At 51.6% G+C, this 15,617-nt stretch overlaps 1 protein-coding gene across 1 annotated transcript in view; it reads right to left on the reverse strand.

Moving 5' to 3' along the window:
* Positions 1 to 488: 488 nt before the first annotated feature.
* LOC138282988 (E3 ubiquitin-protein ligase TRIM39-like) overlaps positions 489 to 15,617 on the reverse strand; it is a 162,678-nt gene continuing 147,549 nt past the window's right edge. The window contains exon 9 of the mRNA XM_069221081.1: positions 489 to 1,214. Coding sequence (XP_069077182.1) covers positions 703 to 1,214 — 512 coding nt within the window. The 3' untranslated portion in view covers positions 489 to 702. The remainder of the gene's footprint in view (positions 1,215 to 15,617) is intronic.

Consider the following 15,617-nt stretch of genomic DNA (forward strand, 5'->3'; position numbering starts at 1 on the left):
ATGGGAACACCCACATAACACCCATTTACTACCTTCCCAGGGCAGAGTAAGGCTGCACAGCAATTTGCCCTGCTTTGCTTTACTCCAGATTTATTGAGCTACTAAGGGCCGTGAAAGTGGCCTTGGGTGGATTCATAAATCTCATTTTACAGTTGTGTCGCACACATACCACACTGGGTGGTACAATTGCGATTCCACTGGCCTCATAAATAGGCTCCTTAGACTTTTGGTCTGACTTTACCCTTGTGAATTGGGCCCAAAGTATGTAAGTCATGTTTCAGGGAGTAATTATCATTTGTACATAACATGATACAGCTTTCTTTTCACACTCCATGTACTGCAGCACGGTTGTCACATAGGTCACTTTACAAAATTCTCTCACTTTGTAATGAGATTAACAAGTAAACACCAAGCTCCATGTTAAATGAATCAGCAGCAGCTTGATGCATGACCGCTGTCTTTGAAAGCACAGAAACATGACAAAGACAAAACTTGAAACCATCTTTATTGCTCATTCACATGAGGGGTCTGACATTCTGCCTCAGGTAGCTGGCAGCCCTAAAGCCTGATTTGCAGCTGAGTAGTACGGAGAAAGCTTACAAATTCAGAGGTAAATGGTAAAAATGGAGGAGAATCCACTAATGGCATTTCATTTGCCATATTATCACCATGCTCCATGGGAGCGAGGAGTGGCTGTAACTTCTAGACCAGCCTTAGTTCTGCTCCTTCCCAGAGACCAAAGAATGGGAAGAGTCTGTGTGTAAAAGAAGTGCTGCGGTAAGTGTAGAGAAGCTCCATAGTGTCAGCATTGTACAGGGTCAGCTGCCCCCCCTCGTAGTCCAGATACACCCCCAGCTTCATGGGCCTCTCACAAGGGGACAGAGGGGTCCAAGAGGAGGTGAGAGCGTTGTACTGACCATTCCACCCCTTTATAGCCCAAACACTCTTCTCAGCTGACCATATGAACCCTCCCTTCCTGTCCACAGACTCTGCTGCGACCCCCACACGCCATCCTCCTTCCTGCAGCAGCTGCACCTCCCAGTAATGTCTGCCTGAGGTGAACCCCTCGCTCCCCAACACACAGGGTTCAAAGAAGGTGAATCTCTTGGGGGTGTCCGGCAGGCGCTGTGCTGTGTTTGTGCATCTTACACGTCTCCGCCTCTCAGACAGGAGGAGCTGAGGATGAGCTGTGTCTGGATCTAGAGTCACCATCACTGCAGAAAAAAGATTCAGAGTTAGAGATTTAATGCACACAAATAATGGTTATAATTGCTATTTTTCTTATGAAGTAACGGGCAGGAGGCACACCCATCTTAACGGGGCACATGGTACCATAATGTACATTGCACTAGACAACACATAATATCTAGAAGCAGAAGAGCAGCGCTTTACACACAGTTTAGTGTAGCAGGAGCATTGTAAATTTGTGGTGCTGTATCGTGGAACATAGCGTGCGCGGGGTCCAGTAGAAACAGGACGTTAACATCACACTGTACTACAGAGCACAATGCAGACAGTACATCAATGCTAACGGTACACTATGCCACAGCATCCACTGTGTCAGATACTGTAAGAAAATACCCTCTTTTTGGCATGGTTACCCCCACTTTTTGCCTGCTGTCAGTATGCTTGGACTGTTTTCACTGGGATCCTGCTAACCAGGACTTGTGCTCTCTCCCTTTAAATTTGTTTGCTTAGGATGTCGCACACCCCACAATTGGTGTACTGGTGCCCCCATATAAGTCCCTTGTAGACGGTACTTAGGTACCCCAGGCATTGGGGCACCAGGGGTTCCCCATGGGCTGCAGCATGTATTGTGCCACTTATGGGAGCCCACACAAAATGTGTCTGCAGGCCTGCCATTGCAGCCTGCATGAGAAGGTGCATTCACCCTTTCACCACAGGTCACTGCACCAGGTCACAGTAAGTCACCCTATGGTAGGTCCTCCTAGCCCAGAGTGCAGGGTGCATGTCCCTGTGTGTGAAGGAACCCCTGCATGAGCTGAGGTGCCCCTATAAACTCCAGTTCCATTGCACTGGACTTCGTGAGTGCAGGGAAGCCATTTTACCTGTGTACTGGACACCTGTGTCCAGCTACATAATGGTCACACCGAATCTGGGCATGTTTGGTATCAAACATGTTGGAATCATACCCCAATACTGTTGCTAGTATTGGTTGCATGATTTCATGAACTTTGGGTGCTCCTTAGAGGACCTCCAGTATTGATCCTACAGGTCTTCTGGGGTTTTCTGGGCAGCCCACGCTGCTGCCACCCACAGACAGGTTTCTGCCTTCCTGCTGCTTGACCAGCTCATGCAGGGGAAGGCAGAACAAAATATTTCCTGAGAGAGAGGGAGGCAACACCATCGTCCCTTGGAAATAGGTGTTACATAGCTTGGGAGGGGTAACCTCCCCAAGCCACCGGTATGCTTTGAAGGGCACATTTGGTGCCCTCCTTGCATATACCAGTTTGTACCAGTCCAGGGACCCTTGGTCCCTGCTCTGGTGCGAAACTGGACAACGGAAAGGGGAGTGACCACTTCCCTGTCAATCTCCACCACCGGGTGGTGCCCAGAGCTCCTCCAGGTGGCCACTTGGTTCTGCCATCTTGAATCCAAGATGTGCAGAGGCCTCTGGGAGCATCTGAGTGGCTCGGTCAGGTAGGTGACGTCACTGCGCTCACCTGATAGGTGGTCACCCTACTAGGTGACCAATCCCCCTTCCGGGGCTATTTAGGGTCTCCCTCTTGGGTGGGTCCTCATATAGGACATGCAAGATTCCAGCAGCACTCCTCTGCATTGTTTACTTCATCTTCTGGCCACTGGAACCACATCTGGACTCTTTAGGAACCAACAATCTGCAACTCCTGTGATGACTCCACTTTGCAACATTGTTTCTCCGGCTCCTTCCAGCAACCGAAACATTTCCCCAGCTGTGCATCCTCTAAGGTTGATGAGACTCTAGCCTGCACCAAGAAGAAGGAAGGAATCTCCCTTGGAGTGAAGGAGTCACTCACCTTCATCTTCAGGCACCAACTGCAATGACGACCGGCTACGTGGATCTGCTTTCCTCCGGAACTGCATGGATCCTGCATCACATGTAGTAATCTGGAGTGGTCCTCTCTGCCAGCTGTCCAACTTGGCAGACAGTAAACCCTTGCCTTCCCTTGCAGGTCAGAACCCCAGTGCATAGCAACTCTTGCAGCTACCAAGGCTTGTTTGCTCCTGCTCTAAGAGAGCTTCAGGCTCTGTGTAGCCCCACCCCCCAGCACTTCTTCCTACCAAGCAGTCTCCTGTCTGCTGCTCCAGCACTGTGGGACTCCTCTTCAGGTGTGCTGTGTGGGCCTCAGTGCACCTTGCTGTGCCTGCTGCCAGTGGGCTGCCTGTGGGGGCTGCATCCTCTTCTGTTGGCTCTCCCAGCTTTTGAGTGGCACCTGGGACTCCCCTCCAAGGATCGAGTCCCCTGGGCCTTGCCTGTTCTTTTGAGCCTTGCAACACTTGTTTTTGGTCTTCTGCATTTGCCATGGCTTGTTTGTGGTTTTTCTGCACCACTGACCAACTGCAACCTGACAACTGACGTGGGACACCATCTGCATCACTTCAGGGACTCCTCTTTATCTCTTGTGCTTCACAGCTGGTCTTCTTTGTCTCCCGTCAACCTGGTCCTGTATCTACAGAAGGGTGGGTAGTGGCTCCTGCCACAACTGGACACTCCATCACGAACTGGACCTGGTCTCCTTCTTTTGAAGGTCCTCTTCTGCCAGAATCCACCTTTGGATCCTTTCTGTCTGGTTTGGGTCTTGCATAATCCTTTTCCTAATTCCTCCTGTTGGTTTTGGGGAAAACCAAGTACTTATCTCCACTCTCCTGGTCGCTGGGGGTCACTCTGGTACTCACCTCTTGGTCTTCCTAGTTCCTTCAACTCCCCTCTATTGATTCCACATCCTTGGGTGGGGGACTGTATCTCACATTACACTTTTTTAGTATATGGTTGGGCCCTCGCCCAGGTCCCTCACTATTTTCCATTACTTTTGCCAATGCTTGCTGCTTTTATGCTTTTTACTTATTATTTTCGTGTACATAATTAGTGTGTTTACTTACCTCCAATTGGGGAATTGCATATAAGTATTCTAGTATTCACCCCCCTCCCCCGCCAGCAGCAGCTGCAAACCTTTAAAAATAAAACTATATTAAACGATGTATAGTATTGTTTTATTTTTAAAGGGGTGGGGCCACGGAGTGATCAGCATTGAGGGGAGTGCCCAGAGCATTCCGCTCAGTGGGCATGTATGTTTGGCTGGCCGTTTTGGGACGGCCAAAAACACATGCGCACAAGGGCTCTCTCCAACCCGGCACAGTGTTGCCGGATTGGAGAGAGCAGGCCCAGGCTCCCAGCCTGCGTTGGAGCACCACACAAGGGTGCTCCAGCCAATCATAACGCAACCTGAGCAGCGTCACCATTGGCCACAGGGCAGGCTGGGAGCCTGTGCCTGCACTGGGGCGGAGAGCGATGACACGGACGTGGCTTAAGGTAAAGTTTTTATTATTAACATTTTTATTTTCTGCCCTGACCCGCCACTATGCCCAGTCGCCAGCCGCAACTGAGCAAAACAAAGGAGACACAATGTATCAAACTCCACAATTCACTGGACAACGCTCTGTAGTAGACAGAAAGAACACTATAATAGATGGAGCACTGCACTAAGCAGCACATTTGAAAGCACTAGAACCCATTTTAGACTACATTGTCTACTGAAGAAAATATTGTATTAGAAAGCACGCTGCTAGATGGTAAATTACATATAGCTCATTGGAGAGGACACTTTGCTAGACAACACACTACACTATCTATCAATGCACACTAGGCAGCACACTGTCATAGACTGGATAATGTATTAGACAGCACACCATACTACAGAGCACACTCTTCACCGCACTTCAGAGCAGTCAACCAGACCAGATTTTAGCCTTCACTAGGAAGGACATTAGTAGACGGCACACTGTACTAGACTATACACAACAACCGATGGCACTCAGAGGTGAACAGAACACTTCAGTACACAGCCATGTAAAAAGAGCACACTGTAGTAAACAGCACTCTGTACTACACGGTGCACCTTGCACCAGTGAATACTAGGGAGATTGCACTAGACTATGCACATCCTGACTAGAGAGCACATAGCATTAGAAAGCAGAGTCCACTCCTTCCACTCCTTTCTCCAAACACTGGATAAATTGTTCCTTACTTTATCCAATTCCGTGTCATTATCAACAGCACACTTCCATTCATTTTCAGTAATAGCCCCTTCCATTAATAGTCCCACAGTGGCCACCATCCAATCATCTACCTCCTGTTGCTCTATGTGATCATCTTTACTTGGTTCAATTGGTAACCGTGATAGGCAATCTGCCATAATATTTCTTGAACCAGGAAAATTCATCTTAAAGGTAAACTCTTGAAGTGTAAATAGCCATTTTCCTATTTGGGGAGTGGCTTTCCCTCCTCCTTTTGTTGTGAAAATATTCACCAGAGGCTTGTGATCTGTTCTGATTTCAAATTCAGTTCCCCATAAATATGTTCTATAATGTTGAACCCCCCACCAACAGGCTAATGGCTCTTTTTTAGATGGCAGAGTAATTCTCCTCAGCTCCCCTCAAGGTTCTGGAGGTAAATGCAATGACTCTTTCTTTACCCTAATGTAATGATAAAAGTGCCGCTCCTAGCCCATATGCGCTTGCATCAGTGCTAAGTACAGTTTTATACTCAGGATTGAACAACTTCAATATAGGAGCCTTAACAATACCTTCCTTGACAGCACAAAATGATTTTTCACACTAACCGGACCATGCACATTTTTCACCTTTTTTAAGAGGTAACCTCATTGCTCTTGCTAAATCCGCAAAGTGGTTTACAAGGTTTGCATAATATTCAGCCAGCCCGAGAAACAATTTGAGTTGATCTTTTTTCTCTGAACTGGGAGGATGTTAGATAGCTTCCAACAATCTCAATTTGGGTTGATGTCTTCTACCCCAACTACATGGCCTAAATACTCAACTTCTGGCACTGCAAACTTGCATTTGTCAATCCCTATAGTTAGTCCAGATATCTGTAATCTCTTCAAAACTTGCTCTAATATACCATCATGCACTTGCTTGTCCTTCCCATAGATTAAAATATCATCCTGGAACATGATCTATCCCTTCCAGGATCCTCTGCATGACTCGCTGAAAAACTGCAGAGGCAGAGGCCACGCCAAATGGCATTCTTAAATATCTAAAGGCTCCTTGTGGTGTTACAAATGAAGTGAGTTGTCTGCTATCAGGATTCAAAGCGATTTGATGGTAAGCTTTTAACAAATCCAGTATCGTAAAACACTTACCTTCTTCCAAGGTGCTCAACATGTGGTTTATGTTTGGTAACAGGTAGCGGTCCACCCATATACTGTAATTTAGGTTGCGAAGGCCAACACACATTCTGACCTTGCCATTGGCTTTCCTAGCTAATACTATGGGACGCAACCATTCTGATGCTTCGATGGGCTCATTAATTCCTTCTGAAGATAACTTATCTAGCTCTACTGTCAGTGCTTCCTTCATGGCTAGTGGAACTCCTCTCACTTTATGAACTTTGGGAACTGCACCCTCTTTAAGAATAATCTGATGAGAAAAAACCCTTCTGTTGGCGGAGTTTGTCTTGGAACACCTCTGGGAATGCATTTTTCCATCTATCTGATTCAGATATATTCATAACTAGGACCTGTTCTGGGTAATTAGGATTAAGGCGGTCATTACAACATTTGTGGTAAAAGCTGCTTACCGCCGTGCAGAAGACCGCCAACACACCGCCGCGGCTGTGGAATTCCGCCACATCTATTATGACCCACAGCATGGAATCCGCCAATATTCAGACACCCACACAAGTCCGCCACACCAAAGGTCAGTGATAAACTGGCGAAAACAAAACCTCCACCGTCACGCCAACAGAAGTACGACCCACGAATCCACGCCGTGGTCTTTCAACCGCGGTATTCCATTGGCGGTACACACCACCGCGCTCAAAATACACACACATCTCCAAAACACCACCATATTGGACAATTTGAAATACACACACCTGATACACACACCACTCCCACACACCCAATACAATATAAAACACACACCCACATCACCCACAACCCCCTTCGACCACAATTACCGAGAGAAGGCCGGAGAGAGACACCACAAACAACTACCAAGCATCCACATGCCCACAATACCATCACCCACAGAACTTCCACAAACCTCACACAAGACACCACTAAATATCACCCCACTTATCACTACACACACCACCCCACACATCACCCACACCACCCCATGGCACGGCAAAGACACCCCAGGTTCTCGGAGGAGGAGCTCAGGGTCATGGAGGAGGAAATCGTCCGGGTAGAGCCACAGCTATTCGGATCACAGGTGCAGCACACCTCCATTGCAAGGAAGATGGAGCTATGGCGAAGAATAGTGGACAGGGTCAACGCAGTGGGACAGCATTCAAGAAATCGGGATGACATCAGGAAGAGGTGGAACGACCTATGGGGGAAGGTGCGTTCCGTGGTCTCAAGACACCACCTTGCGGTTCAGCGGACTGCTGGTGGATCCCCACCTTCTTCCCCACAACTAACAACATGGGAGGAGCAGGTCTTGGTGATTCTGCATCCTTAGGGCCTCGGAAGAGTAGCTGGAGGAATGGACTCTGGTAAGTCAAATCTTAACTATTACATCCCCCACCCTACCTGCATGCCATCACATACCCCCACCCTCACCCTCACCCCCATCACTCCAACTCCTCACAAATGTCCCAACATTACAAACCTCCCATCCCAACACCAAGCCCTGCATTCAACAACAAAGCATGGACACACATAACTAAAGCATGGCCACTGCACATACCCATACACCCCCCTAAAACATCATCACACAAGGTCCCACACAGGAATGCAAGTACTGGGGTACACGGTCACCCACCCATTGCACACCATGGCACACACAGATGTAATAAACATCCTTTTATACCCCTGCAGGACCCCTACCCAACATCACCGGACAGGAGGGTCCACACATGTCCACACCACCAACAGAAGAGGCCCACAGTGATGACAGCACCTCTGTCCAACTGGATCTAGATGACCAGCCCATTGGGGACCTCAGGACAGTCGGTTCCCATCACACAGTCACAGGCCACTACCGAGCTTCCACCCTCTAGAAGCATCAGCACAGCACCCACCCAGCGAGCCCATACATCCGTCCCCAGGACACGTCAATCAGCAGTGTGTCCACCACTACAGGGAACCCAGGCTAACTCACCACCCAACAACAACAGGGACCTGGGGGCAGTGGCAGTGGGCACACAGTCCACGGGACGGAGGCCCAGGAACACAGGGGAACTGGGAGGGCTGCTGTGCGACACGGGGGGAACAGGCCAAGGGAACCCACTCTCCACAAGGCCCTCTCCAACATCATGGGAGCCTACCACCACTCCCAGGAGACAATGGCAACGGTACTGGCCAAGTTTCAGGAGACCCAGCGCCTGCAGGAGGAACAGTATTTGGGCTTCAGGGAGGAACTCAGAGCCATCAATTCCACCCTGGGCACCATCGTAGGGGTGCTGAAGGAAGTACTCAACACCAGGAGGGACACTGTGGCACTACAAGGGGCCCCTGACACTAGCCTGGATGATGAACTACCCACCACCTCCTCTGGCGCTAGTGGACAGGAGGCACCGCCACAGGACCACCACACCAGCACCCCTCCCCCTGCAGAGGGAGAACCACCTCACAAACGGTCCCTGAGATCCAGGACAAAGACAGAGAACGATGCCAAGACCCCCGCCAAGAAATGAGACCACCCTGAATGTCATCCTTCTGTCCCACTTTGTCATCCTGTCCATCTTTAAACTGCCCCAGCTCCACTTCCTATGCCCATTTTGGCAATGCACCTGTGAGACTAATAGACTGGTCTCTGCCACGGACATTCCTCCACCATCACCCCTCACCATTTTGCTACCCCCTCCAATATTGAGCACTAAAATAAACACCCTTAAACCACTAAACAATCTGGAGTCATTCTGTGATTTCGGAATAGTGTATTAGCAATTACAGTGTCAAAAAGCTCTTTCATTTGTAATGTCAACATACCTATGTCACACAGCTGTAGTCCATGATGAATCAAAGCAGAAGTCACACTGTGGGACACACATCTGTGAAATCGTAAGGGAAAGCGACAACTCAGTGACCATACACTGGGTGAAAACGACAGACAGTAGAGAGGTACCAGTGTTAAAGTACATGTAGTAGGCAGGTATATATTCTTACCTGTGTCTCACTGGAAATATTGCTGGATCACTGAGTCCCTGTTGTCCATGTCTTCTTCTTCTGCTTCCTCGTCTTCACTGTCCACAGGCTCCACAGCTGCAACAACACCGCCATCTGGACCATCCTCCTGCAGAAAAGGCACCTGTTGTCGCAAAGCTAAGTTGTGAAGCATACAGCAGGCCACGATGATTTGGCACACCTTCTTTGGTGAGTAGAATAGGGATCCACCTGTCATGTGGAGGCACCTGAACCTGGCCTTCAGGAGGCCGAAGGTCCGCTTGATTATCCGCCGTGTACGCCCAGGTGCCTCATTGTAGCATTCCTCTGCCCTTGTCCTGGGATTCCTCACTGGGGTCAGTAGCCATGACAGGTTGGGGTAACCAGAGTCACCTGCAAATGGCGAGGGACAACTGTTAGACACACACTAACCTGTAGGGATATCCCCAGAACCAGACAACCATTCCCACTGTCTTGCTTCCAGGTGCTCACCTAATAGCCACACATGGTGCCTCTGGAGTTGACCCATCACATAAGGGATGCTGCTATTCCGCAGGATGTAGGCGTCATGCACTGAGCCAGGGAACTTGGCATTCACATGGGAGATGTACTGGTCTGCCAAACACACCATCTGTTCATTCATGGAATGATAACTCTTCTGGTTTCTGTACACCTGTTCACTCCTGCGTGGGGGGACCAAGGCCACATGTGACCCATCAATGGCACCTATGATGTTGGGGATATGTCCCAGGGCATAGAAATCACCTTTCACTGTAGGCAAATCCTCCACCTGAGCGAAAACGATGTAGCTCTGCACGTGTTTCAGCAGCGCAGACAACACTCTGGACAACACGTTGGAAAACATAGGCTGGGACATCCGTGATGCTATGGCCACTGTTGTTTGAAATGACCCACTTGCAAGGAAATGGAGCACTGATAGCACCTGCACTTGAGGGGGGATTCCTGTGGGATGGCGGATAGCTGACATCAGGTCTGGCTCCAGCTGGGTACACAGTTCCAGAATTGTGGCACGGTCAAGCCTGTAGGTGATGATCACATGTCTTTCCTCCATTGTCGACAGGTCCACCAGTGGTCGGTACACCGGAGGATGCCGCCATCTCCTCACATGTCCCAGCGGACGGTGCCTATGAAGGACAACAGCGAGCACAGAGTCAACCAACTCAGAGGTACGTACCCACAGCTTACACAGAACACAAATCATAATCCAAAAAGTGGCCTGTATGTGTGTTGAGTCTAGACCTAGATATGTGTGATGCAGTTAAAAATTAAGCCATGTGGGCCCCTGAAATGGCGGCTGCCTGACCTGTAAATTGAGACAATGGGATGTGAGGTAACTGCGCTGGCGTTGTACACCGTTGCGGTAGGTGGTCGAAGACTGCGGCGCAATGCTGCATTGGTTAACATTGGACCCTATGGGTCCCAGGAGCCAATGACGATGTACGCCGGTGGTGACGGTACGCACCGCTGTGGATGTGACCGTTATTTTCTATCTGTTCAATCACTCTATACCTGATCTTTGACAGGAGAGGACCTACACTGCAAGTGCTGCTGTGACCTCGGTCTGGAGGAGACAATGGCTCGGGCGTCTGGGGAAAGGGCCCCTGCCTTCACATCGAAGGAGTTGGAGAAACTCGTGGACGGGGTCCTCCCCCAGTACAGGCTACTCTACGGTCCTCCAGAGAAACAGGTAAGTACACTGGGAGGATGCTGTATGGGCTATGCCTGTGTGGAGTGGGGTGGATGTAAGAAGGGGGGGAGATTGCGGCGTGCATGAAACGACGGTGAGTGCATGTGCCACATGGCTAGGGTAGGGATGGGGGCCACTGTGACGGTGCAGTTGCTAATAAGTTTCTCTTCACCCTGTACAATTCATGTAGGTCAGCGCCCACCAGAAAAAATATATTTGGCGTGCCATTGCCAAGGACGTCCGGGCCCTGGGGGGTCTACCACAGACGGAGCACCCACTGCCGGAAAAGATGGGAGGACATTCGCCGCTGGAGCAATAAGACGGCGGAGGCTCAGCTGGGGATGGCCTCCCAACGTGGGAGGGGTGCTCATCGCACCACGACCCCCCTGATGTTCAGGATCCTGGCGGTGGTGTACCCGGAGTTGGATGGGCGCTTGAGGGCATCGCAGCAGCCACAAGGGGGTGAGTACACTGTCATCCTGCTGTTTTTGCGCGCAGTGGAGGTGTCGGGTGGGGGAGGTGGGCTGTGGGTTTCCCTAGGCCAGGGCGAGTTCCGTATGCAAGGTCCCTCCGTAAGGCAGGCCATGTGGCACCCCACCCCACCTCTGTAGAGTGCCAAGTGCACCTAGTCATGCCCCTGTGCCATCCATGTGTGCAGATGTCGTCCATAGCCTAGTAGGCCATTTCCCAGGAATTGAACAGTTGAGCCCAAGAGCGCGGCGTAGTGCAGGGGGCTTGTGTGTCTGTCGTGTCCGCCAACGGTAGCGGTAATGCATGCACCCAACATGTCTTTCTTCTGTCGTCCCCCCCCTTTTTGTGGTCTCCCTGTTCTTGTGTGCATTAGCATCATCAGGCGGAGGAGCAGTGGCACCGGAGCACAAGGGAGTTGCATCCCACATGGCCATGGAAGGCCACACTACGGACTCGGACTTCACCAGTGGGACGGAGGGCGAGGGAAGCTCCACGGCGGGGACAGGAGCTGAGACCAGCGACACGGACTCATCCTCTGGTGGGAGCTCCCTTGTGGTGGCGGCAACATCTGTCCCCCCCCATCTACAGGTACAGCCGCCACCCTCCCTACCAGCACCGCCCTCCCAGCAGCCTCTCAGCCTTTGCCCCATGCCCGCTCACCTGGGAGGGTGGGCATCGCCTTCGCCCATGCACCTCAGGCCCTGCCCCAGTCACCCCTGCTGCCCTCAGTGAGGAGGCCATTGACCTCCTCAGGTCCCTCACTGTTGGGCAGTCTACCATTTGGAATTCCATCCAGGGTGTCGAAAGGCAGTTGCAACAATCCAATGCATTCCTGGAGGGCATTCATTCTGGTCAGGCGGCCCTTCAGCTAGCTTTTCAGACTGGCCTCAGCACTGATGGCAGCCATTGTCCCTGTGTCTAGCCTCCCCCCTCCAACTTCCTCCACCCAGACCCAATCCCCTGTACCCCAGCCTATCACAAGCACACCTACAGACCAGCATGCACACACGTCAACACACAAGGGAAGCTCAGGCAAACATAAGGACCACACATCCCACAAGCATCAGACACATGCAGACACACCAACATCCACTGCCTCCACTGTGTCCCCCTCCTCCTCATCTCCCTCCTCCCTCCCAGTCGCGTCTCCACTCACACCTGCATGCACTACATCTACAGCCACTACTGCCATCACCAGCACAGATACCACCACACCCTGCTCATGTGCAGTCACCACCCCCACTACCATTCACACGTCCCCTGTGTCTTCTCCCAGTGTGTCTGTGACGCCACCTCCCAAGATACACAAAGGCAGGTACACATCCACCCGACAGCCATCCACCTCACGACAGCCTCCAGCGCATGCACCTTCACCCAAAGTCAGCAAACGAACACCTCCTACAACCACAACCTCTTCCTCCACTCCCAAACCCCCTCCAGCTACCCGTCCCAGTGTCTCCAAAAAACTTTTCCTGTCCAACCTTGACCTCTTTCCCATACCTCCCCCACCCCGTCCGTCTCCTAGGTCCCGAACTAGCACCTCAGCCACAACATCTCCTGGACTAGTGGTGCCTGTAGTCACCGGAATCTGGAGTGCACCGGCCACCAGGGCAGCCAGTGTGGCATGGAGCCACAGCACGGACAGTCCCCCACATGTGAAGCATCAAAAGGTGGCCAGTTCCCGGCGGGAGAGGGGGAAGACTCCAGCCACCAAAGCCACTCCCAGGGGTCCCGGTGGGAGTGTGGAGTCAGCTGCGACACCTTCCAAGGTGGGGAAGGGCCACAAGAAACCAGGAAAGTCTGGGAAGAGCAGCACGGCAGAGGAGACCGCCATCATTCCCGCTACCCAGGAGGCCACAGCCATCATCCCCACTGCCAAGGAGGCCACCATCATCATCCCTGCTGGGCTAGAGAGGACCGCCAGCACAAGCCCCGCTGGGCTAGAGAGGACCGCTAGCACAAGCCCCGCTGGGCTAGAGAGGACCGCCAGCACAAGCCCCGCTGGGACAGAGAGGACCGCCAGCACAAGCCCCGCTGGGACAGAGAGGACCGCTAGCACAAGCCCTGCTGGGCTAGAGAGGACCGCCAGCACAAGCCCCGCTGGGACAGAGAGGACCGCCAGCAGCTCAGTCACTGCAAAGGAGTCCGCCGCTCCAAGCACCGCTGAACATGGCACCGCCGCTCCAAGCACCGCTGAACAGGGCACCGCCGCTCCAAGCACCGCTGAACAGGGCACCGCCGCTACAAGCACCGCTGAACAGGGCACCGCCGCTACAAGCACCGCTGGCCCATGAGCGCCAAGAGCACTGACACTACTGAGCCCGTCACGAGCAGGATGAAGCACTCTGGCACAATGCCCTCTCCAGAACCAGTGGAGAGATACATCCACTACCTCTGTCCTTAGCAGGATGAAGCACTCTGGGCACAATGTCCCCTCTACCTCTGTACTTAGCAGGATGAAGCACTCTGGGCACAATGCCCCCTCTAGAACCAGTGGTTGAGACTGTCATTCACTACCTTTGTCCTTAGCAGGATGAAAAACTCTGGGCACAATGCCCCCTCCAGAACCCCTCTGTCCTTAGCAGGATGAAGCACTCTGGGCACAATACCCCCTCCAGAACCAGTGGAGAGATACATCCACTACCTCTGTCCTTAGCAGGATGAAGCACTCTGGGCACAATGCCCCCTCCAGAACCAGTGGAGACTGTCATCCACTACCTCTGTCCTTAGCAGGATGAAGCACTCTGGGCACAATGCCCCCTCCAGAACCAGTGGAGACTGTTATCCACTTGAGAGACTGTGGGTTTGCACTCCCCAGGATAAAGCAGTGGGCAAACCACCCACTGTATGGACTTGAGAGACTATGGCTTTGCACTCCCCAGGACTGAACAGAGGGCAACCCACCAACTGTATAGAATTGAGAGACTGTGGCTTTGGACTCCACAGGATGGAACAGTGGGCAACCCACCCACTGTATAGACTTGAGAGACTGTGGCTTTGCACTCCCCAGGATGGAACAGTGGGCTACCCACCCACTGTAGAGACTTGAGAGACTGTGGCTTTGCACTCCCCAGGATGTAACAGTGGGCATGTGGCCCCTTCGTGGATTTGGCGTTGTGCACTCAACCGGCTGAGGTGCCCCCCCTTTCCCTCCCCCTGAGGTGCCTGTTTTCTTGCTCTCTGATGCCCCTGCAGTGTTCTCTCAGTCATAGTCAGGGATCTTGTGTGGGCCTCGCCCATACCGTGTGGGCCCAGTGTTCCACTGACTTAATTGGAGCACTGCCTGGACTACTATGCTTGGTGTATATTTTGTTTATGGTGTATATAAATATTTTTCCATACTTGATTTTAATATATTACAATGGGTACACTCATTTTCTTTTGTCTTTGCATTTTTCCGGGGGGTGTAACTATCATGTTTAAATATGTATTAGTGTGTGTGTTGTAGTGGGTGAGGGTGGGGGTGTTGTGTGTGTGTGTCCCTGTTTTTTCCCTCCCCCCTTCCCTGTGTCGTAGGTGCAGTACTCACCGTGGTCTTCGCCGCCGGCGTTCGTGCTCCTGATAGAGGAGCAGGAAGACTATCGCAGGGAGAATTTGGAGATCCGGCTCCATGGTATCCTGGTTCCTCGTGGGGTGTGTAGAGGTGAGCGTTTTCCCTTTGAAATCATGTTTCTGCCGTGTTTTTATCGGCGGTGAATCCGCCCCCGAAAAGATGGCGGATTGGTAGGTTGTGATACTGTGGGCGCTACATTGTCCTCCGCCTGTCTGTTGGCGGTGACCGCCGCTGTGTTTGTTTGTACCGCCGTGGTGGTCGGAGTGTTAAAGTGGCTGTCTTTGTTGGCGGTTTCCGCCACGGTCGTAATTGCACATTTTTTACCGCCGGCCTGTTGGCGGTCTTACCGTTGCTTTACTACCGACCGCCAGGGTTGTAATGACCACCTATGTGTCATTCCAACCTTCTTTTGCTCTCTCCACCCCAATAGCATTTTGCCTTTCTTTACTACATATTCTCTTCCCATAATGGACTTACTCTTGATGTTTAAGTGAGAATCAAAGTAACCCAACAAGTGTAACATTGTACCACAATA

This window comes from Pleurodeles waltl, chromosome 2_2, assembly GCF_031143425.1.
Source record: "Pleurodeles waltl isolate 20211129_DDA chromosome 2_2, aPleWal1.hap1.20221129, whole genome shotgun sequence".
In the NCBI taxonomy this organism is placed as follows: Eukaryota; Metazoa; Chordata; class Amphibia; order Caudata; family Salamandridae; genus Pleurodeles; species Pleurodeles waltl.